The sequence below is a fragment of the Cryptomeria japonica genome, chromosome 5 (assembly GCF_030272615.1).
Source record: "Cryptomeria japonica chromosome 5, Sugi_1.0, whole genome shotgun sequence".
NCBI classification, from domain to species: Eukaryota; Viridiplantae; Streptophyta; class Pinopsida; order Cupressales; family Cupressaceae; genus Cryptomeria; species Cryptomeria japonica.
Window position 1 is genome coordinate 8,605,114 of NC_081409.1, and position 25,962 is coordinate 8,631,075.

Below are 25,962 nucleotides of genomic sequence, written 5' to 3' on the forward strand. Positions count from 1 at the left end.
GTAGCAATGAATAATACTAAAATAATATTTTTATATTTTAGCAATATATTAAAATTAAATTAAAACAACCAATCAAATAAGCAATGAATAATACCTTATTATAAATTTATTAATATTTTTATTCACAACCATTAGAACAATGAGACTAGTGCCATTAGATATCATAATTGGGTGAGCTATCAATTTGGCTTTCATTTAATTGTGTGGCTCATCCATTCAACCTCAAAATGTGGCTTTATTATACAATATAAACTAAGTATCTATTTCTACACTAAAATCAATTATCATTTTTTAAATTTGCAATTAAAAACCAAATATAATGTATTTTCATAATAAATGATAATATTTACTTTTTGGATATGATGGATGCTAGAAACCAAAAGTAAAAAAATGTCGACCTTTCATACATTGGACAAATATGTTGTTTACTATGGTTTATGTTGTTGGTGTTCAGTGTTAGCTATGGGTGTCATACATTTGTCATATTCATGTTAAATAATTTAAACAAGATAGAAGAATTCGAAACAAAATCAGAAACAATAAACAAGACAAAAAACACTAGATTTATAGTGGTTCACCAATTGGCTACATCCACTTTCAAGCAAGGGAAAATTCTTATTAATTGTTACACCAATGCACCATACATGATCTACACTCATTCATTTATACAAATGTTTAGCTCTTGAAATATGAAGAGAAGGGAAGTCATCTGATCGTTGGACTTCACATTCTCAACAATCCCCCACTTGAAGTCCAACTCATATAGCTATGAACAGTGACATTCCCTGCATTTCCGTTTTTAAGGTCACATTGTAAATAAGCCCTAAGAAGATTTTAACTTCATCAAAGAGTGTTCAAGGAAACCCCTAATGAGTCTTCTCCAAGTGATTCTAGAGTCAAAAATTCTCTTACAAAAAATATCTTCACTTACTACTTTTATAGGCACAAACTCACGCATAAATCTATGGTCAGAAATAAATTCACATCTTTGTCACAGAGCTTCAACGACTAACTCATCTAGAACAGCCAACACTTGTTTCAATTCATTTGCCTTCTCTATTGGTAATAATGGATCAATGTGTTCCTAAATTCCAAAACCAAAACAACCCATATCACTAAAGTTATTTTTCTTTGACAATTCTATGCTTGGAAGAGGACTCTTTAAGGTGGGCAGATGTTGCTCTTCTAATCTCTCCCACATTTCAATGTTGATCTACATCTTCTTTGTAATCCTAAAAAGATACTGTTTCAACTGTACCTGGATTGCAAACAACATGCCCTTGGAATACATCATCACACTTCACCACATTAAATTCACTTTGCAACAATGAAGATTCATTGTCAATTCTCTACCAATCCCGTCAAACACAAGTATTATCACTTTCATCATCCTGTCAATGTACACAACACATTGTTTCAACTTCCACAAAGGTGGATTGCCAAATATCTTTCCCTTCAATTAACGATTTCTCCTAGGCATCCTAATTCTCAACCTCTACCAAAACATGCAAATCCTCATTATCCGAAGGATCTGGTTTTAAGCCTTGCTTCTACTGCAAAATACTCCATTTCACAACCAATAGCTATTGGGCTTTTATAAGATTCCAACATGCCAAGAAATTATTCAATGACTAAATCAGTTTCATCATCTAATTGATCAAACAACCTCTTCCGAGCCAAAATCTCACACAAAGGCAAATTTGAAGCAGGATGAACAACTCCCACATCAACACAAGTCTAAGTTACATAAAAACACCCAGCTCAAAAATCCAACACCAAAACATCTTTCATCTCTGCTCAATTCCTCACAACTTCTCCTTGGCTCTAACCAAGTTTTGATACCAACTATTAAATAATTAAAACAAGATAGAAGAATTGAAACAAAATTAAAATTAAAATTAAAAAAACAAAAAAACATCAGATTTATTGTGGTTCATCAAAGTCTAAGTTACATAAAAACACCCAGCTCAAAAATCCAACACCAAAACATCTTTCATCTCTGCTCAATTCCTCACAACTTCTCCTTGGCTCTAACCAAGTTTTGATACCAACTGTTAAATAATTAAAACCAGATAGAAGAATTGAAACAAAATAAAAATAAAAATAAAAATAAACAAGACAAATAAACATCAGATTTATCATGGTTCATCAATTGGCTACATCCACTTTCGAGCAGGGAAAACTGTTTTAATCATTGCACCAATACACCGTACATGATCTGCACTCGTTCATTTATACAAATGTTTAGCTCTTGAAATATGAAGAGATAGCTAACAAATGAAGAGGCCAGAAGAAGGTCGGTCATGTGACTACTGAACTTCACATTCTTGGGCATAAGTATGTTTATGGTTATATGTTGTTCATGGTTCCATTGACAAACTTTCTATTGAAATCTTTTTCTGTATGTTTTTAATTTACAAAAATATATCTCTATACATTGATCTTATATTTGACGGCCGACCCTGCTTATCATGGAATTTATTTATAACATTTAAGTTAATATATATAATTCTAACAATCTATCAAATATTTTTCTTTTATATGAAAATCTTTAAAATTTTGATTATTTATAACAAAAATATCTAAATACAACAATATGACTATTAAATTTAAGTCTTAATTGCATCAAATGTATTAAATTACCTCGAATAATCAGTCGATGAATGATTTTCCAACGTACTTTTAATTTGGAAAAAATCATCCTTGATAATTCCAGGCTTGCCATGACTGAGCAAATTTTGACACCGATTCGTAACATGATGCAATTCGACGCCATAACATTGCAGTTTATGAATGCACTGGTTTAAGCAAATCATAGACTTAAATTTCAATGGTTCGCAAAAGGTACAACACTTATCCTTCTATTTCAACACTTTGGAGAAAACAAAAACAGAAAACTCACTGTTATAACACAAGCATGCAACAATATTGCTACCCACGATAACTTTGACATTATTTTATTCTTACAGATTACAAGCATACAGCTAGCGACTCATAAAATACTAATAGAATAGCCCCACTACAATGACATTTAGTTTTCGTATAGTTTAGAGCTCTCTTTCTTGTGCGCTATAAACATTTATCATATGAAAAATTCTTTTTAAGTATTTTGCTGAAAACTTTAATGTAGATCATATGAAAAATTCTTTTTAAGTATTTTGCTGAAAACTTTAATGTAGAGGCTTGGAAGGAAGACCTGGAACAATACTTGTACCAATGTGCTCACAAGCTCTTAGCTCCATGACAATGGCAGACTTAATTTCAAGTGCACATTGAAATGTTTTGAATATATAGCCCACAATTTTAAGTGGGTACTTGTAAGGAAGCATTGTATACAACTATTGCTACCCATGTGCTCAAAAAATCAGCTCCATCACAAATGTTAGTTTTAATTTTATGTCCACAATTGTAGAGGCTATAATGATAATGCTGATTTTATTTTACGGACCGTACAGGATATCAAGTTGCTTACTGTCTTCACAGATTCCGCCGTTAACCTTGCCTTCCGAGGATTGTAAGTGCTCACCGTTATTTGAATCACAACTGTTAAAAGTGCTCCATTTTCTTTGTTTGAATCATCGACTTCAACTTGAGATCCAGGTGGGAGAATAGAAAAGCCACAAGGAAGAAGATCAACATAAGCCGAGTCTTCTTCACCGTTGATAACTTCATTGAGTTGTGAGATATCAACAGGAGAGTACACAACAAGGAAGCCTGATGAATCCTTACAACTCTCTTGTAGTATTAATGTTTTACTCTGGGCCTGCAATATAAGTTGCAGTGCAAAAAACATGATTTTTTCTTTATATTCTAAATACTTTACTCCTAAGCTATCCTTATCCTTTTGATCAATCTGTTAAAATGCTTAATACAAAAGCCAAGGTGTAGAGATATTTGTAGACACTTACACTCGCTGTGAGTAGAGAGACATTGTTCCCTGGATCTTGTCCGGTGGCAATATAAGCAGTTTCATGCATTGGTCCTCCATTTGATAGCATATCCCACTGCACCAAGGGTCCAATATTGTTGTTAGTCTTGCAGAAAATATTACGAAGCTTTTGTCATAAAACTTAATGCATGTTTAAAATCATAGTTCATGCCGTTTCCATTTTAGATCCCCTCCATGCGGTTTACATTACCTCTCTTTCCAGTTTGCTCTGCTTTCTAATTGTTTTAGCTTACTTTTTAGTCTTTTGCTTGCACAAGTTTCTTCCTCTTAACACTCTATGTTTACTGCTGCAATATTTATTTATGTTGGATCCTGCTTCTTGTTTCTCTGCTGTATTCTTTGTAGGGATATAGGCAAAAACTTATACAGATCGCTGTACTGCAATAATTTTGCTTAAATGAATTACGTAATTCCTCATCATGTAGAGAGATTTTAGAAATTAATATAAATAAAAACTAATAACTATTATGCAATTCAATATTTATTATTTTTTTCTCCTTCATGCATTTACTAATTTTTTATTGTTGAAGAAATTAATAAGTTATTCTAATTTATTTCAAAAACTCCTGCTAGCTGCTTCAGTATGTACAACACCCAAATTATGTCCTGGGTACTCAAAATTATCCTAGCCCCTAGGTACTCTTAATTCTCCTTTGAATATATCTGTCAGCTAATCCTCACATCTACAAAACTCCAAATAGAGTTTTACATTATTCCCTAGCTCTATGGCCAAATGGTACCAATTGCTGAGCTACTTCACAAAATATTAGTGTTAGGATTCTCATGTTCATGCAATAAATTTGACAATACTCTAGGCATCTAAACTGCTTGACATGTTGTTGTTGTTGCTGTCACGTACTCTACTACGATCTATTACAACGATCCATTCCCTGTCTTTTCTGGCAAATTCTGTAATTGAATTTTGGCAGCTTCAGGGAAACAGGTGGAAACAAATATTAAAAAAGAGGGAACCAGCCCTTTCTGTACAATTTATTTTCAATTTCTAATTGTAGGTGCTTTATTAAAATGGAAAAGATTTCAAATTTATCATTTTTCCATAATTAAAAATTTGCACGGAACATTCCACCTACTCAAATTTAAACAGAAAAAACACTTAAACAGCCACATGAGAACATGAAAAAAGCTGTCTTCATTTAGCCGCAGCAATTTTCATTTCCAAAACTTTTGATCTTCCTTCTAACAACTATGATCCAATTTTGCCTACATACATTGTTCTCAAATTGGAAACTTATTTCTGACACCACGATAATGGTAGATAGAGGCAAACACACAATGCACAATGCACAATGCACCATGGAGGGGATCTAAAATGTTCAACAAATTATATTCACTTGATAAACAAAACATTACAATTATCTCAATGTATAGAGGACTTGAGATTACAATGCATTTTCTAGAAACTTAGTGACATATAAAAGATAAAAACTCAGTAGCAAATATTAATTATTGAAGACAATTATGTAATTTGGGGGTGGGAGAAATCATTTATTCTAATAGAAAAACCCCTTTACATTAAAAAAGCACAATAAAATTCTTCATTATAAAAAAACTCACTTTTCTCCAATAAAATAACAAGAATCTCTCACTTCAACCTTTAGATTGTGTAAAACTCGTCATCTAGATTATCTTAATGTTTATAAGAAAACAGAAATCAAAGTAAAGATTCAATAATGAGAATCTCTCACTTTAACCTTTAGATTGTGTAAAACTCCATCATCTAAATTATGTTAATGTTTATAAGAAAACAGACACCAAAGTATAGATTCTTTTGCAAATGTTTGTCAAAGATAAATGATTCTTTATTAAGGGAGGGCAATACATCCATTGCAAAATGGCAATATTAAAAAGTTTATATGAATATGTGAGTATAAATAGAATTTTATTTTCTAAAAAGCAAACTTATTTCGATTATAATGGAAGCAAATGAAAATATCAATGGTTATCTAGATCCATATTAACAGAAGGGATGGATTCCGTGATATTGTTACTTATCTATCCATATTGGAAAAAAAGGATGAACTTGGTGATACTGTCTAAAAAGTAACGAAGAGTGATCTAGTTACATTGAATGGCATGTTGATGAATAACAAGTGTTTATCACCAATTTGGTCGTAGAGGAAAATGCACCTTAAGGATAATTTAGGAAGTATCCTTCTACAAGAAGAGAAGGATGAATGTAGATTATAGACAACAAACTTCAGATTTGCTTCGAATATAATTCCTTGTATAAGGGATAACAATATTTCATGAGTACATCATGTTACTCATAATTTCTTTGCAAGTAGGGATGTTATATTTCATGAATATAAAGATGATAGGAAGATAATTTAGATAGATGTTTAGAGACTTCCTAAACAAGACATTGAAAGTCCAAAGTGGAAGAAATTGAAGATAAACAAGATGATCTTGAAATTCAAATTCAAACTAACATTAAAGCTAAAAACAGAAAGAATGCACCAGAAAAGTTCAAAAGAGTGAAAATACTCTACCAAGCAATGAGGCAAAAGATCAATGAGATAAATCAAGACACCGATCAAACATTAGGGCTGGGTTTTGACGCCTCAAGTAACGAGTGTAGATGAACCTCTAAATTTTGAAGACTCTAATGATCATAAACAATGAGTGACTGCTATGCCAGGAAAATATGATTCTACTATGAAAAATGACAGATGGGAACTATCTAAATTATCTCTGAATAAAGTTTTCGGTTTTCCTAGAGGCTCAATATAATTGTCAAACTCTAAATTCAATGTTTGTGGAAGTATAAACAAATTTAAAGCAATATTGATTGCAAAATGCTATTCACAAAATAAACGAATAGATTATAAAAACAAATTTGCATAAATGTAGCTAAAAAGAATTACATCATTAAGCTTATGATTGCACTTGCTAGTAAATATAATTGGAACTTGCATCAGATGGATATTAGATGGATATTAAGTTGCATTTTGAACGGTGACGTAAACGAAAAGATTCATATTAAAAAGATTCAACATGCATGAGTGCCAACCACTCTATACTTTATCAGAGCAAAATGCTAAGCTTTACATTAGTGACAATACAGAACAAGTAAATGGCTCTTTGTTTATACAGCTGGTCAGAAGTTTGACCTACTTAACCACAAGAAGACCCAGTATCACATTCTTAGTCGGCATGCTTGATCAATTATGGCTAAGCCATGTGATACCCCTTGAAAAGAAACCAAGGGAGTTATTTGATCCTACAAGAAACTATTGACTTTGGTATTGAATAGACTAATCACTTAAATGTTTTGACAAGTTATTCAAATTCTAATTGAGCGGATGATCTAGATTATAGAAAATTCACCACTCGTGATCTATAAACTTCTACTTTAGAATATATAAACCAAAAATTAATAAACTATGCTACCAATTACAAATGATAGTTGTTAATAATTTAGAGAGAGATAACACAAGTAGAAATAAACATGTCAATCACTAGAAGAGACACAAGATTTTATCCTACAATCTAGGAAGAGAGAAAAAGCAGATGGAAAGGTAGTGAGAAATACCCACTACATTTAGTAAGCAAATAGTAGCTTACCAAGTATAGAAAAATGCTTGGAAGTAACTTACCCCTTACTCCTTTTAACGGCTAAAATTTTTTGTCTCAGCCTTTACAAAACATCTATGAACGGCTGGAAGCTTCTAATCTTGCTCATTACAATATTATTCAACCCTCCCATGCCTCTTATAACCAATGCAACCACATTATATAGATCTATGTGCACAATAAAGTTCTCTCAAGCCCAACAAGAAGCTATACAAACACATGAAGTCAGAAAGGAGATTGTTTGGTTCAAATTCCAAGTTTTCAACACCCGCACTTGCATTTTGTTATCCAAAATCCAAACTTATCACAATAATTCCAATTATTGTGATTTGTTGTATTTTTAATGATCCATTTAGATCAAATGGACATGCATTTAATATAGGACTAGACATTGTGTTTTTCAAGTAGCAAAACTAATTAACTATTTCTTTGGCCTCTACTGAAACCAAGATTGTACAGTGCTACCTATGAAGCTTTTGATTAAGGCACATTCTTGAGGAAATGGGAAAAAACTCAAAAAGTAACAAAGACCAAGACCCATCAAGTGTGATAATAAAAACTCAATAAAATTGGCAAGCAGCTCAATTTATCATGCTAAATCAAAGCACATTGAGACTCAATGTCATTTTGTACCAAAGCATTCGATCAAGAGAGACTTATTTGAGACTGAATGTTATTTTGTAATAAACAATTCAATCAAGAGAGATTGATTTGATGTACTGTAACATGAATGAGAATATGACTGATATATTTAATAAGCCTTTGGCCAATATAAAGCGTGTGATATGTAGGTATAAGCCTAGCATTCAGCCTGCTTTTGGGACTCCACCTCTGGTCTATACGGGTGAGTCACAAAGCCAAGAAACCTAGGAACATGGCCCCACAACTAAGCCATACTCAGGCTCAAAAAATCAATCCTCAAAATCCCAATACGATTTCAAAAATTCATACACTTGAGGAAATTTGTCAACTCCCCTCCATGGGGAGATATGTAGCTAGGCAAACTTCTTAGCAAAATCAATTCTGGCATCTCAAATTAATTGTCACCATTGCCTGATATACTTTCCCACCCCTAGCTGTGCAACACATGTCTTGCAACCCTTGGAGCAGATGGAAGGAGAAAATGTGCTAGACAAACAATTTCCTATCCAACCTTCCATCTAGATAGGCACTGTCAATATGGAGGAAGCATTTCTTCAAAATAGTTACTCAGCTCTAAATGAGCTGGATTATGAGGATATGACTCTTGACGCTCATTCATGAATTGTCTCCTGAAAAATTCAAGGTCTGATATATCTCCAATGGAAGCATTTCCTTTATGACATTGTCAACGTTTCCCAAGCCTACTTATTAAGAGTTTAAATTTTCGATTTTTTCTTTCCGTAGGATAACATGTTATTTAAACTTCTAGTTTATTTTTTGTGTAGCAATCATAAAATGAGTTGCGGTGGTGTTGTCAGCTTTCTCTCTCCTATGAAGGATCAACACTTAGTTGATCAAGGATGTGACCCAACCAATTGAGTGTCGTGGGCTCTTTTCAAGATTAATAATCATTCATATGAAGTAAATAATGTTTTTGTCTGAAATGATGTTATTCAGAGATCTTCCCTCTGGAGATGGATCACAAATTATATCCTTATCGCCACCTCAGTTCTATGCAATGAATTATGATTGAGATGAACTACATGCTATATGTGGGTCATTGCCTACGCATTAGAAAATTGACAAACTAGACGCATGATACTTTATACACAATAAATTGGGGCTCTATGATCAATCTGGGTTGTTGCATGATCATACTATTAGCAAAAAGGTGTTTCAATCTTGTAATTACAAAATGTTACTATTTATAGTGAGTTTATATTTAAGCTACACAATTGACAGATAAACATACTAATAAAGTTTCGACCTAAGATCATGTCTAGATTTCAAGATATTAAAGTTTCTATTTTTGAAGTTTTAAAGTCAAGCTTGATAGAGCACTTCAAACTTGCTTTCCAATGATTTAAACGGTTTGTCAATCAGCCTCCTGAACTGAAAAATGTGTTGGACACAAAAAAAAAAAAAAGAGCTATGATGGAGAGTAGCACATGTTGGTGTGTGTTTTGACACATCATGGGGTATCTTTGATTGGAGATATGCTGGGCAACACTTTTTGGGTGGTTTTAGCTCATGGTTTTATAAAGACCATTTGACAGTTTCATATGTCATATGTCATATTTCATACATATCAAGTACTTGAGATAGAGATTGAGTGTTAGATTTTTTATAGATGTTGAGTTGCCTCCAAATCTTTTGTTGGTGAATGTATTGTATTTCCTATATATTAAGTGCTCGAGATGAAGATTGAGTCATAGAGATGTTGAGTTTCCTCTAAGTCTCTTGTTGGTGATACTCCTTTGGAAGCTTGCTCTCCAAGTATATTGCAATCTTGTTAATTTTTTTATATATATTGAGCGAATTTTGGAGTTTGGGGTTTTTCTCTTGAAAGGGTTTTCCCCACATAAATCACCATGTTGTGGTATTTCTGTTTATTTCTATTTAATTTTTGTATCTATTGTAAAGATCTAAAGAAGTTTTGAAAAACTTTTACATAATTCTCCTCTCAAGATTAGTATAGGAAGTTCTTCTGCTACCTTAGCTTCCTTACATTTACAACATGGTACACATGGAATAGCCTCAAAGTTGGAATTGACATTGTCCTTGAGTGGCTTAATACAGCCATGTTGTCTACTTAATCATTCTTTTATTTTTACAATTGTTACTCTTTTCTTGTGTACTCTTTATTGGATATTGTCTTTTGAGATCACTTTACAATACAATTTCGTATTGAATGGAAACTTGCCAAACCCAAAGACCATGAAAACTCTTTTTTGTTTCCAAACACACTACTACTACTCACAAGGTCATGACAACTCATACTAAAAATGTTTGGAATTTGGAGCCACACCCCATGCATGATATATAGGCTGGATAGCATAGTGGAATTAAACTGTCAATTGCACCTCCTACTTCCTTTGTGTTCATGGGCATCAACTTGTATGTTTCCACCACTAATTTTACATAGCCACCACTTTAAAGACCCTTCAAGTCACTGCCACTTTGGAAGCTCAACTTCATTGGCTTAAGATTTTGGGCTCTATGAGCTCATTGTACATCTCAAGCTATGAAAATAAAGAAGGGGAAATAACTCACTACTAAGCTTCCAAATATTCTCTAGACCTTTGTCAAACATCATGGTCAAGTTTTTATTGCTTGAAACATTGTTCTAAACAATGCCTAAATGTAGTTCATTGTCAAGTTTCCACATCTCAACACATTCTTTGTGACCAACATCTCACCAAGGAATATTTATGTGAGGTTGTCTTATGGGCAAGTGCAAGGTAATGAGTCACAAATTCGCGGAAGTCCGTGCGTTGGAAAACGCGCTCTTATAAACGGGGGCCCGTTTGTGCTTCGAGCTCCCGAGCCGAAAGGTAACGGGGGTTTGAAGCAAAAAAAACGGGCCCCCGTTTTGTTCTAAAACAGGGGCCCGCTTTTAAACAAAACGGGGGCCTGTTTTGTTTAAAAGCAGGCCCCCGTTTCTAAATGGCATTTTTCCTTTTTTTTCCACAAGCCGCCCTTGTTTGAAAACGGGGGCCCGTTTTGTGGAAGTTGATTCCACAACCCACCACTTGGCTCAAGATTAGGCCCGGGATAGCCCTAGGATGGCCACACCTAAGACATGGGCCTGCAAATTCAAATTTCCATGAATGAAAGCACAAATATGAACTTCAGAAATAGTTTACGCGCCTCTAATCAGAGAATTTTTATACGAAATTAAAACTCATTTCAGATTATACTGTCTAGATTCTAAATATGTAAATTTATTTAAAAATTGATTATTTTAACTATTTTTCATTTAATTTATACTAAATCGGGTCCATAAATTTGAAATATTAACTAATTTTGTTAATTTTATAACTTTTTTATTTTAAAGAATTTTGGAAAAAAAATTATGTCATCAGTCTACACAAAATTCTTTTGTATTTAAAAAAAAAAAATCAAAAAATGTTAAGTTTACATCAAATTATGTGGGTCGTACACGTCAAATTTTTAAAAAGATAATTATGGCCATTAAAAAATTAATTAAAAAACAAATATTAGAAAAAAAAATACAGAAAAATATGCTCATCAATCTTCAATGTGTTACAACAAACCATTTCCCAAAACAGTTTGAGAAAATAATTTTAATTGTGTCAAAAAGTGTGGGTCGTACACATGCATGGTATGGTCCTGAAACAGGGATTTTTAAAACATAGTTTTCAGAACTCCATTTAAAAAGTTATTTTTTATTATGTGGGTATTAAAATAAATTATATATTTGGAAAGTACACTCAGAGGGCTATCTTTTATATTACTGAATTTTTCCAAGATTCAATCTCGAAGTGTTTCAAAATTTAAGCTCAAATAAGACAATCTGAAAATCAGGGAAAACACTTCCACTTTTTGGCCAAAAAGTGGACTCATCTTCTTGCACTGACCCTTATCTATGTCCAATGATAAAGCCATTGGCTTGGAGGGATTCCCATGTGGGTTCTGTAAAAAAAATTTGGATGTTGTGGATGAAGACCTTCACAAGGTCTATATGGAAGCTTTCCATGAGATTCTTTTAGGAAATATAATCAACAAAGATAATATTAAGTTCATACCTGAAGCTAAGGAAATATCCAACTAGTGGCCTATCACCTTATTAAATGTCTCCACGAGATCATTTCGAAAGCTTTTGTTCTTAAGTTAAGTCCAATCCATCCTTAGTTGGTTTGGCATGAACAAACTATTTTTATCAACTCACAAAACATCTTCGACAACATTATTATTGTGGGAGAAGTGATGGGATGGCCCTGGTATTATCAACAACTTGTGGTCATCGAAATTGACTTTGCCAAGGCCAACAATTGCATTGAATAATTCTTCATTCTTGCCTAGCTTAAGCACTTGGCTTTGGGACCCATTTTATTCATTCTATCCAAATGTTCTTCACTATCATCTTAGCTTGCATCACTATCTATGAATGGTCAACAATCCAAACCTTTTGGGATTTTTCGATCTATCTACCAAGGACGACTTTTAGCTTTTAAATTTATGAGAACTAAAGAATTTGGCTATCTTTTGATCCATTCAATCTCCCAAATACTTGTTAAAGGAATATCCACCTCAATTTATTAACCCAACTAGTCAATGGGCATTTTGTTGATTGTTTTCTCTCTCTTTTTGAGGATGAGAATAAAATCAAACAAGCCTATATTTGCCATTTATATATTTTGCAAATTATTGACCTCGAGTATTTTTAATGGAAAAAGACCCAATGCTATAGGAAAAAATTTATTTCCAATTGTTTGGACTCTTTTGACAAGAAATGAATTGATAGTGGGGAATTATTTCAATTTCTTGGCATTCCCTTTGCTTTTTCATTGACAAAATTGAAAAAAGGCCAAGTCAACAAATCACTAACCCTTTCTATTTGGCTAGCAAATTCCAAGTGTGCTCTAAAATTTCCACCACTACCCATGTTTATTACTCTTGTTGTTAGGTCCCTTCTAAGGCCTATTGGACCTAAAATCCATGAAACTACTCTGAGGAATCATTTACACCTCTACGAGCGAGAATAAAAAATTTCATCATGTTGCTTGGAATTTTTTTGTCTCCCTCTTGATGTTGGTTGTTTAGGACTTATTTTAATCAATTGTCAAGGCACCAATCTTTGTTCTAAATGGACAATCAAAGCTCTACAAGGGTATGATTCTTGGGAAAATCTCATTAAGCATTGTGTTTCATCAAGAGTTTCTACTAGGCAACTAATTGGGAAAGGACTTTAACTTTGTACTCTCCTCACCATGAAGCTTTGAAATAACTTGGACATTATATTCTCCTTACCATGGAGCATATCCAAATAAAAGGCAAATTTGTTACTAAGAGCATTTGAAAGGCATAGGAATCCATGAAGTCCTAGCTTCTTTGGTATAGCAATGACTTCTACAATAGCCTCTCAATTAACCACCAATTTATTTGGTGGTCTCCAGTTCTATCCATTCAAGATCATCCTGTTGATAAAACCCCTTAAGTTTATGATGGGAAATTGTTTAGCATCGTAATCAAAACTCTTCTAGGTATCCTTGATAAAGCTACCAAGAATTTTCGATTGTAGCTTGAGGCCAAGTTGAAATTTAAGTTATCCAATCAAGATCAAGAGACCTTCCAAACCATTACTAATGCCATCCCTCCCTATATGGGTCACAAAAATTGCATTTAGGTCCTTTTAAGCTATAGTGAAAAGATTGAAAATAGCATCCTAAAATATCATTTCATAATTACAAACCCCACATGGAATACTTATGGATTATGCCTCATCTCCCAACGGTGGACCAATTAAATCACCATTGGCACCTCTAGTCATCCCCTATCACAAGAATCGTGATTATTAAAGCATTAAGATGACTAAATTATTTTCTTCACAAGATCTACAAGTTGTAGTGTATAATAGCTTATCAAAACCAACAAACTAGGTAGCTTATAACATTGTAACACAAGCATAGAATGATCTTCTCAAAGAAAATATAAGGATATATGCTAAAACCTTCTTGTTCATACAATAGTGAATGGGTGAATCAATATTTCCAAGAGGTGCAGTAGTAATAAGGTTTAAGGAAGCATGGGTATGATAGTCTACAATATGTTTATCAAGACATCAATGAAATATTTTTTTTGGTAAGATGTAAGGGGTATGGTTAATCAAGTAAAATCTTATGGAGGTATATCAATAGATGCAAGAGTGGTGGAGAAGATATTATGAAGTTTGATCCAATTGTGATTGATATAGAAAAATCGAAGGAGCTATCAAAATATGTCTATTGACAAGTTTGTGGGATCTTTACAAACTTGTGAACAAATTTTGAATAGAACAGCAAATACCTCCTCGAAGTAAGCATATGAATCACAAGCCATTGTCAAGGACTCAAAGGGCTAAACAAAAAAAAAAGAGAAATTTCCACAATCAACATATCCAAACATGGGTATAAGTAGAAAAGGAAATAGGAAGGAAGAACAACAATAAACATGGAGGAAGGAACAATTGTAAATATCATGAAGCAAGTATAAAAAATAATGACCAATAGCTATAAACAAGGAAGCAATCAAAGGGACACAATAAATCAAAAACCCAAAGCCATTATTGCAAAAAATACAATCATTAGATTTACTTGGAATTTTGTTGAAGGGAATACAAAAGATTTGTGGTATTTGGATAGTAGATTGTAGCAATCATATGACTAAAAGTTAAAAAAGTGTTTTGAAAACATTAATGAACCAATTCAATTAAAAGGTTAAATTAGGAATAATAACAAAGTGTCAATAATGGGAAAAGATGACATTTCAATCCAAACTAGGAAAGGTGATAAAAAGCATATCTTTATGTGTCAAAATAGGAAAAGTGTAAAATTTCAAAAATAAAATAAAAAATAAAAATTGGGGTTCCATGCTTATTACTTGGAATGTTGTTGAAGTGAGTAAAAATGATTTGTGGCATTTGATAAGTGGATGTAGCAATCATATGACAAAAATAAAAAATATTTTCTAAACATTAGCAAATCAATTAAATTAAAAGTTAAAATTAGGTAAAATAACAAAGTGTAAGTGATGGGAAAAGGTGACATTTCAATGTGAACCAAACCAGGTGAGAAAAGCATATCCCTATATGATCAAAATTGGCAGAACTTACTAAAAATTTCGAAGAAAATTTAAATAAAATCGTGTTTAGATGCTTATTAGTTTGAATTTTGTTGAAGAGAGTAGAGGATTTGTGGTATTTGGATATTGAATGTGGCAATCATAAAACTAAAAAATTGAAATTGATTTGAAAACATTAACAAATCAATTCAATCAAAAATAAAAATTAAGAATAGTAACAAAGTTCCACTGATTGGAATAGAAGACAATTTCAATCCAAACCAAACAAGGTGAGAAAAAGCATATTCCTAGTATAAAGCATAATTTAATAAGTATTGCATAATTAATGCAAAAAAGCCAACAGAATTTATTTTGAAAACGGAACATACACCATCCTTGAGAAAAATAGAAGCACTAAGTCGATTACAAAAATATCAATGACAAAAAAAAAGAATGTTTCCATTAAAAATACAAATAAATTGTATATTGCATTTAAAGCTCTTAATAAAAGATCAACCATGGTTGTAAAAGTCAATTGAGTTTTGATCATTTACAGTTTAATAAGCTAAATTTGTTATCCAAGAAGCATATGGTTAAAGAAGTGCCCATTATAGAACAACCAAACCAAATTGATGAAGGATGTGAAAACAACCAAAAGATGCATTTCTAGCTTGCAAATGGGGTAGAGCAAGAGCACCTCTCCATTTGGTACATTCGAATTTGTGTGTAGCTAAGCAAATGCCATCCAATTGGCAACAACACATACAAGTGTTCTTTTTAAAACAAAAATTAGAATCACTCGGTGTTTTTCATCAATTCAAAACCTTAGTAGAGAAACGAAGTGACTACAATGTGAAAATATTACGAATGCATGTAGGAGGAAAATTTGTATCAAAAGAATTTCATGATAATTGCAATCTGAATGGAAGGTAATTTACAACAAAATGGTGTAGGAAGGAAAAAGTATAAGACTAGTTAAAATGTGTTAATAGCAATAATCATGAATGGAAGGTAATTTACAACAAAATGGTAAAGCAAAGAAAAGGTATAAGACTAGTTAAAATAGGTTAATAAGTTTAGCAAAGTAGAAGTGCTTATAAATAGTTTTTGGGCTTAATTGTAGCTTGCTCAATCTGCTTATAGAATAAAAGTCTAGCAAAGAGTGTTTGACATGTGATTCTACAGGCATGGAATTAAAGAAAAACGAACTGTGGCTTATTTATGAATTTTTAGATGCATTGCATGCATGTATAAGAAGAGAAAAGAAAAGAAATAGATGTTAAAGAGAAAAATGTATATTTGTGGATTATAGTAACCAATCAAAGGTTTACAAGCTATACAATTTAATTAACTTACAAGCTTTTGATCAGCAGAAATACTAATTTTGATGAAGACAAAGACTGGCGATAGAAAGGAAGCGAAGAATGGCAAAAATTAGTAAACATTGAAATGGAATATTCAAATGAAAAAAAAGGCACAAATCAGCCAGCTCTAGTGTAATTAGCAGCCTTGTTTCACCATCAACGGTGCAACCAAATGCAAGATAAAGTTCCAACTCCAATGCCAAGGAAAACAACAAGTTTAAGAAAAAATTATGAGGCAACATAAAACAAAAAAGCATAAAAAAAATATTGATTATTAAGAAGCTAAAGAATAGTAAATAAGTAGATTGCAACGATTGAGAAAAATAAATCTTGGGAATTGGTGGATCTTTCAATGAGAAAAGAAGTGGGTAGAGTCAACTGGGTGTACAAAACTAAATACAATGAAAGTGATGAAACAGAAAGGCATAAAGCAAGATTGTTGGCAAAGGGTATTTATAGCAGCCTGAGAATGATTATAATGAAACAATTTTACCTGTAGCAACGTTGGAAATGGTTAGAGCAAAATAGCAGCCCAACATAAGAGAATCAAATGGATATAAAACATATGTTCTTAAATAGTATCTTGGAAGAAGATATTTATGCTGAGCGACCACTTGTTAATAAGATTTCGACGGATCAAGAAAACAAAATTTATAAGCTGAAAAAATATAGACTCAAGCAAACGCCCAAGGCTTGATGCAATTACATAAAGTCATTTTTAAGCAAAAGCTACAGCAAGCCCAAACTCTACATTAAGACAAACAAAGAAGGTGAAAATTTTTAGAATTTCCTTGCATGTCGATGATTTAATTTTTGGGGGAATAAAATTTTGTTAAAAGAAAGGTTCAAATCTCCAATGAAGAAAACATTTAAGATAAAGATATTTAGAATTGATATAATATTTTCTTGGTATAGACGTTAATCAAATGAATGAAGGTATTTTTATATAAAAAGAAGTATGTTAATGAGTTATTGAAAAGATTTAGAATATTGAATAGCAAACCAATATAGACACCATTTGTTTTGAGTCATAAAGGTGTACTTATATTACGTATGCAATGAGTTCAGTCACCATGCTCGTGGAAACACAAAGACACTCACCTGCAAGCAAGAAAAATGATCTTAAGACATTTTAGTGGCACCAAGAATCATGGTATTTGATATACTACATCTAATTTTTTTTGAGTTAACTGGCTACACAAAAAAATGATTGGGCAGGTAGCATTGATGATATGAAGAGCACTTCCAAACATATTTTTTTCATTTTAAACAAAATTTCATGGGTGTGAAAGGAGCAGCCCATTGTGTTATTGTCAACAGCAAAAGCTAAATATGTTGCAACAACTTCAGCATCATGTCAGCCAATTAGGTTGGAAAAGATTTATTGAATTCACATCAACAGCAAAATGGAGCAATAATAATTTTTTGTATTAATATATCTACCATAGCATTGTCGAGCAATATGATTTTTTGTAATAACATATCTACTAAAGCAAACAATCTAGTTTTCTATGGAAGAAGTTAACATGTTGATACCAAATTTTATTTCATCAAAGAGATTATTGACATTTAATATATACAACCCGTTCATACAAGAGCATTTAATTACATAGATTTGACTAGAATGTAATTAATTTGTGGTAGAAATTATCAAATTTTTAGGCTTTTAGCTTTACATTAGTTTTGTACAGAGATGGAAACTTAAAAAATATATTGGAAAAAGTTGAGCTTTTATTAAATATACAACATTAGATGAGATAGAATATAGATGAAGAATTGAACAAAACATTGCAATAACTTATATAATATCAATTTTACAGTATAAAAATTTTTATATATACTTCTACATTTTATCTATACGCATTCTTATTTTAAACATCAACACATTTATTTAGATTTTTTTTTTTATGAATAAGTGTCTTATATTACTTGTATTTAAAAAGAGTATATATGGTTGAAATAAGTCACACCCTAAAAGTCCAAACAAGGCCAAGCCCAATCGAGAAACCAAAAAGACAAAACAAAAGCTGCTTTTTCATCCAGAGGGGAGTCATTTTCACCCACTTCTCCATGTACATCAACAAGGTCTAAGTCATCACGAATAAGCTCTGAGCTGGTAATCACAACTCCTTCATTTTCTTCCTCTATAGGTCACTAACTAGCAATAATAGGAGAAATGGTCAATGCAAAACCGGGGAAACTTTGCAAGAGTACGACCATCCAAAAGTTCCTCAATCATGAGGCTAAGAAGAAGCTCAAGGCATGCAATATGGATGAGACCCACCACGAGCAGTTTGATCCCTAGCTTTTCTAAAAGGGGCTAGAATGTATGTGACTAAGTCATGACCTTCCCAAGCATTTGAACCATATTTGTGTCTTTGTTGACATCCACATCCATGAGGAGGAAAGTGGCCCTTGCTAGAAGTTGAAGCTGATGGAACTTCAACAGTCATACACAAGGTGTTACCCCAATGATCTAAAATCACTTGTAGATACTTCAAGTTAAGTGCAATTTTATTTGCTTGCACCTATATTTGTTTAAGAATATTGGAATAAATCGTAACCTTAGTAAAAGCAAGAAGTGGATGTCAAAAAAATCAATGAATATAACAAAATTTATGCCTTCCCAAATGCTAAAAAAATAATCCTCATTATAAGTATGTTTAGCAAGAATTCTAAGCCAGACTCCTAACAAAGCCATGCATCATGAGAAAATCTCAAGCCTAAAAGGCTTGAAAAAGTTATGAATCTAATTCCAAGCTTCTTGAGCTCTAAGACAAAACCAAAAAAGGTGCTTGGAAGTCTCATGTCGTCCATAGAATGCTCATTGTGGGTTAACAACTCCCATATGATTTGATTTAGTACCAATAGGAAGGCCCTAAAGAAGTATGCACCAAGCAAAATGGGCACACTTAAATTCAAGAATAATTGAACAGATAATCTAAATTTTGTGAATAAAAAGAAAAAGAAGACTAGAGAAGCCATTTGTTGTTCAATTTAAACACCATATGAAGATGCCGAAAAAGCTTAACCCTTACAACGCCTCATTAGAAGCCCAAAGAGTTTTAGAGAATCCATTTGTTGTTCAATTTAGACACCATGTGAAGATGTTGAAAAAGCCAATGATAACCCTTGCAACCCTTGTAGTTGCAAAATAACCTATATAAGTACCATTTCTAATCTTTCAACAAAATTAATTATTTAAAAAATATGATGTCATTAATTATAAATAGACAATCACACTAAAAATTTTCATCAAATGCCCTCCCCGATGTTAACGTGTTATATATAAAATCTTTCCTAGATATCACAATTTTATAGTTTTATCGTACTAAGCTCAATTTAAGACTTTAGCTCTATGCCTCTAGTAGCATGGGAATCTTCAACAAATTATGACTTTATTACTATATATTTTACATGTTTTTCAATTTCTTTTATTCTCTTAATAAAAGAATTTAACATTCTTGTAAAAACACAATTACTATCTCTTTCATTTTTTTCGATTTTTCATATTTACGTAGAAGTAATTTTTTCATATTTATTTTGTAGTTCAAATATGTTGGAGGTGCAATAAATAAGGAATGAATTCTTGTAAAAACAAATTACTCTCTCTTTCATTTTTTTCGATTTTTCATAATTACGTAGAAGTAATAAATAAGGAATGAGACCATGATCTTGACATTGATAAGATGGATACCCCCTCAATCCTTGGCTTTGAACCAAAGAGGTATTAGCTTATACTTTTGCTTACATATAATGATCTAGGCTTGACATATGCTTGCTTTACGCTTATCAATTGAGCCATCAAATTTGAACTTGATTTTGAACACCTATTTACAATAAAGGGATTTTTGGCCAAAAAGTACCAAATGGTTTCAATGAATTGAATCCATCTAGTGATTCATGGCATTTTGTCATTTTTCTTCTAGATTTTATTGCTTCCTCAATAGTGTCAATTCGAAAGCATTTAGAATAGTTGTTATCAATGCATAAATGTCCTCACTGTCTTGCAATATAATAGGGATTTTCCTTGCTCATTCCAATCTCCTTGGAGGAACACTAGATCTGTGGAGTGGGCAATGATGTTGAATTTAGCTCATCATTCCATTTTCTTTCTTCTATTGATTCAATAGCGTTTTGTAGTTCTTACTCAACCTTTTTGGGTGAGTGCAATGATGTATCATTGTCATTTTCTCTTTTGTATTATCAACATGGAAAATACTTGAAAGTGACACTCTTTCTCGAGAATGGCATCTTTAGAGTTGTTAAATTCATTCATTTGAGGATCTTACAATCCATAGGCTTTACTAGAGTCATAATATCCAACAAGGATGATGTTTCAATAAGTATGCAATTTTAATATAATCAAACATTACTCTCTTTTATTTTGGAATTTCTATAGGCAATGGTCCCGAAGTTTCTTAAATGTCTAACCAATGGTTTCCTAACTAACCATGCTTCTTATAGAGAGATGACTTCCTATGTTTTAGTCAAACTCTGATTGATCAAATAGGCCATTTCAGGAACTACATCATACAATGCATACAATCTATGACTTTCATCATCATCCTCAAAGTTTGCATCAAACATTATGCCTCCTTGTTTACCTTTGTTCATATCTTTCTTCTAATGTATCGGAGCTAAAGATTAAAAAAAATTATCCTTCCAAATGTTGAAAAGAATATCAACCTTCAGGCACGTAAAATTTAGGTATATTTGAAAGAGAGACAAGGTCAGTCCACTAACAAAAACATATCCACAAAAAAGGAGCAAGTTTAAAAGACTTGAGAAAATCATGAATCCAATTCCAAGATTCTTGAGCTATAGTGCTAAACTAGAAAAGATGTTTAAGAGTCTCCAATTGTCCATATAATGGACAATAGGGTTGAGTGATCCCAAATATATTAAACACAAACCAACTTCAAGACCTTGATAAAGAACACACAAGGAAAAATGAGTCAATTTAAGCTCATGAATAGAGGACTAATTAGCCTAGAATCTACAATGCCAAGTTCCCTTAAAAGACTAAAGTTGTTGGTGATCATTTAATTGGCCAACCATAAGAAGAGGAGAAAGCCACAAATATCTTTTGTGACTCTTATAATTACAAAATGGTGTATCAAAATGCCATATCCAATCCTTCCACCAAGGCTTGAACATCCTAACCCCAATTTGGTGGACCATTTGAGGAGGAATGGCATAAAAAATTATTAATAGTCTAAAAGATCTCCTAATCTTGGTTAGACAGTCTATATGTTCTTTTAATCTATATACAATAAAGGAAATTCTTCGAAGATCTCTGAATGAGATCTAGAAGAGTTCTACTAGCTTGTTTGAAAAACTTCAAGGAAAATATTCATGGAACTTTGGCCAATGGATGATCTTGACAAGTAAGGACCAGACATCAAGAAATAAATTGATAGTTGATTGAAAAGCCATTGCAAAAATCATTTCCCTTCCAAAGAAACTAAGGCTTGATAGCCTGCCCAAGTATTCCAAATGAATTTAATGACATAAGTGTCTTGAATTTGAATTGCCTTATGGTGAAAAGAGTATTTTCCAATTCTCTCCATGTTGGCCTTCTAAAAGGGAAACCTAAACTAATAAAATGCGTATTGAGAATTTTACATGCTTTATTTAGCTAAAGAGCCCTAAGAATCCATTTGACAAAAGGGAAATACTTGGGTCCAACAAATTGAAGGAAATCCTAAAGCACCAACACTATGGAGAAGACAACAATATTCCCAAGCAACATAATGAAATCCATAATGCCTATCATTGTAGGCCCCATGAAAATATCTAACAATTTTTTTAACTTTTCAAGTAAAAGGTTTTGGAGGGCACCAAACAAGAAGAACTATAAACATGAGTAGGAGCGAACATTTTACAACAATTCTAGAATTTTCCAGCCAAAGTAAGAGGTTTGATGATTCAATGGTTCATTTTTTTCTCAATCATAGAAACCATTGCTTGTTTCATGCATATTCAAAACCATTGCTTGTTCCATACATATCACCTATTGCAAATCTTTGCACCTTCACAATCAATCACAATTAAAGATTATCTTGTTTCATACATTGGATAACCCGTCCAATATACAAGGACTACCACAAACAAAGTTGGCATGACAATCATCATATTATTGAATACGAGTTAAGTCATAATCGACAAGAAATGTCACTTTCACAACACAAAAATATATCAACATGCCCTAAACAAACAACTCATAAAACTATCCCATCTAGTTCTACTAGAATCCAAACTATGGTCAAACTACAACATAACCAAATATATTATTACTTAACCATTCCTCTTTGTTAATGAGTTTGGTAGGAGAACATGTAAATTTTGAAGGCTTCATGAAAACTTCACTAATAAATCCCTCAACCAAATATACACATACACATACATATAATTCTTAGTCAATTGCCCATGCTCACATAGGTTCTATAATGTCTATGATGAATGTCTAGTCAATGTTATCATATGAATATTTGAAATTTTCTTATATTTTTTTTAATTTTCCTATTTTTTAATAGCCATCTAAAAAAATATCATTTAAAAATGCATTTAAAAAATATCCATCCTAAGTTTGTTATCCCCATCCCAAAAATTGGGACAGCATTGCTAATTAATATTATAATGGTTTAAAATTTTACGATACTATAATACTATATGATATTCTAAACTTACTAATTAAAAAACTATATATTTATGATTTTTATATATTTTTATCCTAATAAACACAATACAAATCCAACCTCAATCTTTACTTTCATTTTTTCAAATCATCAACAAACGGAACCTAAAAACTCTCACAAATTTCAGTTTTTCCTTTCCCATCTCTTAGATACCTAAAGGAGATCCAACAAACTTAAACAAAAATATTTCAATTTTGATGAACATATTCTTCTATATAAAAAATTAAACTCAATTTTATTTTTATATTTCCCAAATCAACAAACCAAACCTATAAACAAAACTTAATAACTCTCACAAATTTCAGTTTTTCCTTTCCCATCTCTTAGATCCTAAAAGAGATCCAACAAACGTAAACAAAAATATTTCAATTTTGATGAACACATTCTTCTATATAAAAAATTATATTAACAATTTGATAGACTCTCAACCAAAAAACCTCAAGATGCAAGCTTAATTACCTCATTTCTGAGTCTCCCATCTCTTAAGAAATCAAACAACCTTTCTGGGGAAACTGGAAGCCAAATTGAGGCAGCAGCACTGAGTACTCCTGCAGGAGGTTTTCTTGGGTCATCACTCCTTTTCCTTGTTGCCACACGGACACCACCATCTTTGAGGCCTAAAACTTGACTCCCATTATGCAAAGTCGAATGATTCACTATGGAACAGAAGTTATTTCTCATTCTCTCTGCAACTTTCAACAAGCTGCGCCCACCATCCACTCTTCCACCCACTACTGTACAAGAGGGAGAGAGATACAAATAAGGCTCTAGGGGGATTTTATAGTGAAGAATGAGATTTAACCTAAAACTGGTGATCTAAAAAATTTCTTATTTCAAATGCATACCCATGTTTTGCAGGTGTGGAGTTGCCAATTCGGTAGCAAGACGTTCAGTTTGGCGTTGCAAAGTTGCCAACCATCTGTGTGCTCCAAATCCCATCCCACTACTGATAAATGGCCGGTATAAGCTGTGAATCTCACTCTCATCATACTCCCAATGCTCCACCCATGTCACCTGATAAGAAAAAAACAATAGGGAATTCAAAAGGGAAATAAAGTTTAGTTAATTTAATAAATTGAATTGAAAGACTACCCAATGGATCTGTGAGACCAAATGTTCAAATGCTTGTAAAAGATTGCTATCAAACTTGCAAATAAAAAAACATAAATAAATGAAAGAAACATCACATGAAAGAAGATCAACACATATAATTTATGGTTAAAAAATCCAAAATACGATGTAAACTCCAACAAAAGTTCACTATCAAAATCAATTATACAACCTTTGCTTTATTCACAAGAGCCTCCAAAACACCTAGCAAGCATCATATCACTTTCACTGACTGAACTCCTGCACTATAAATTGTTTAGCTAACATAGGTAATGTTCATATTCACATCTTACTTATTCTTCACATATTTATAAGAGAGGATGGGTGGATGAATCGATCAAAAGACAGAAAAATGTCTCCCTTCTGACAAGTCAAGAAAAGGAGATATTCAACCTCCAGGATCCAACTTCACCTCTGTCATTTCGTTATGTATGTGAGAAGTTTGACAGTATAAAGTTATATGATAGATTCTGTCAACTCAAAACGTCATTGACATCTGATTTTGCAACTTCTAAAGATCATAACTTTTATATACAAAACTTTAAATTAAATTATCATTTTTTTGAAATTTCTATCATTTTAGAGGAATCCAAATATGTAAAAAATAACACATTTAAAATAATCCATTTATTTAAAACCAGATCAAATAGTCATTCTCCCACAATCTAATTGTATTTGTATGTCTATCTAAAAAAAATTGATCAAATGAACTTGTGAACTACACCACAACTAAAAATTTGTTTTAGATGCAAAATAAATTTTTAACCTAAAATTTGCCAAGTGTTACAAATTAACAAAAGAATATAATAATAACGTAAGAGGAAGAATTTAGAAATTAAAAACAAGGAACCGAAAAAAAAAAAACACTCTATTGAAAATAATTAGATTCAGGTGAGACGAATTTACTTCATTTATAATTTCAGATCGTGTGCTTGCATTTACATTACTTCCAAAGCCTTTCTTGCTTTAATATTGATTTTCATCTTATACTATTTTAATACAAGTAGTCTCCAACTCATAAACTTCGGTTATATTTGTTATTTATTCTCAACACTCCTGTCTTTCATCCTGTTTATATTTCTCCTTCAAAAGCTTTTTCTGAATTGTTTTTTATTTTAATTTGAAAATATTTTATTTTTCCATTATTTATTATGTTTAAATTAAAATTTTCATTCAAAATAATTATGTTATGGAATACATTTAATATTATTATTTATCCATATAGGATATATTGGTGCAATATTTTGTTATACTTTATTTATCAAATTTAGTGAGCTAATATATTTTATCAATAAGAACATAATTGTTATAATTGAAGTCATCAAGTGTCCACTTCTATCTCATCATTTCTTAATTGGGGACAATTAAGTGTCACTTGCACCTAATTAAATGTCACAGTTGTCTCTACTTGATAAAGTTAACTCCCTCTTGATTGAAATTAACTCAAATCCTCTTGGACATGTGTCACCAAAATTTATCCATCCAATATGTTATGTGTATGCATGTTTTTACTTTAAATTGCTAATGATTAGAATAATCA

General features: G+C 32.1%; 1 protein-coding gene across 2 annotated transcripts in view; it reads right to left on the bottom strand.

Annotated features, from left to right (window-relative positions):
• Nucleotides 1-2,928: 2,928 nt before the first annotated feature.
• Nucleotides 2,929-25,962, bottom strand: part of LOC131077970 (homeobox-leucine zipper protein ANTHOCYANINLESS 2) — a 29,681-nt gene continuing 6,647 nt past the window's right edge. The window contains exons 5-8 of one of the 2 annotated variants that reach the window (XM_058015581.2): nucleotides 24,158-24,326; nucleotides 23,772-24,043; nucleotides 3,909-4,004; nucleotides 2,929-3,763 (exon numbers count right to left, since the gene is read on the bottom strand). In XM_058015581.2, coding sequence (XP_057871564.2) covers nucleotides 3,416-3,763; nucleotides 3,909-4,004; nucleotides 23,772-24,043; nucleotides 24,158-24,326 — 885 coding nt within the window. In that variant the 3' untranslated portion in view covers nucleotides 2,929-3,415. Of the gene's footprint in view, nucleotides 3,764-3,908; nucleotides 4,005-23,771; nucleotides 24,047-24,157; nucleotides 24,327-25,962 lie in introns of both variants that reach the window. The other variant, XM_058015580.2, reaches the window with a different exon arrangement.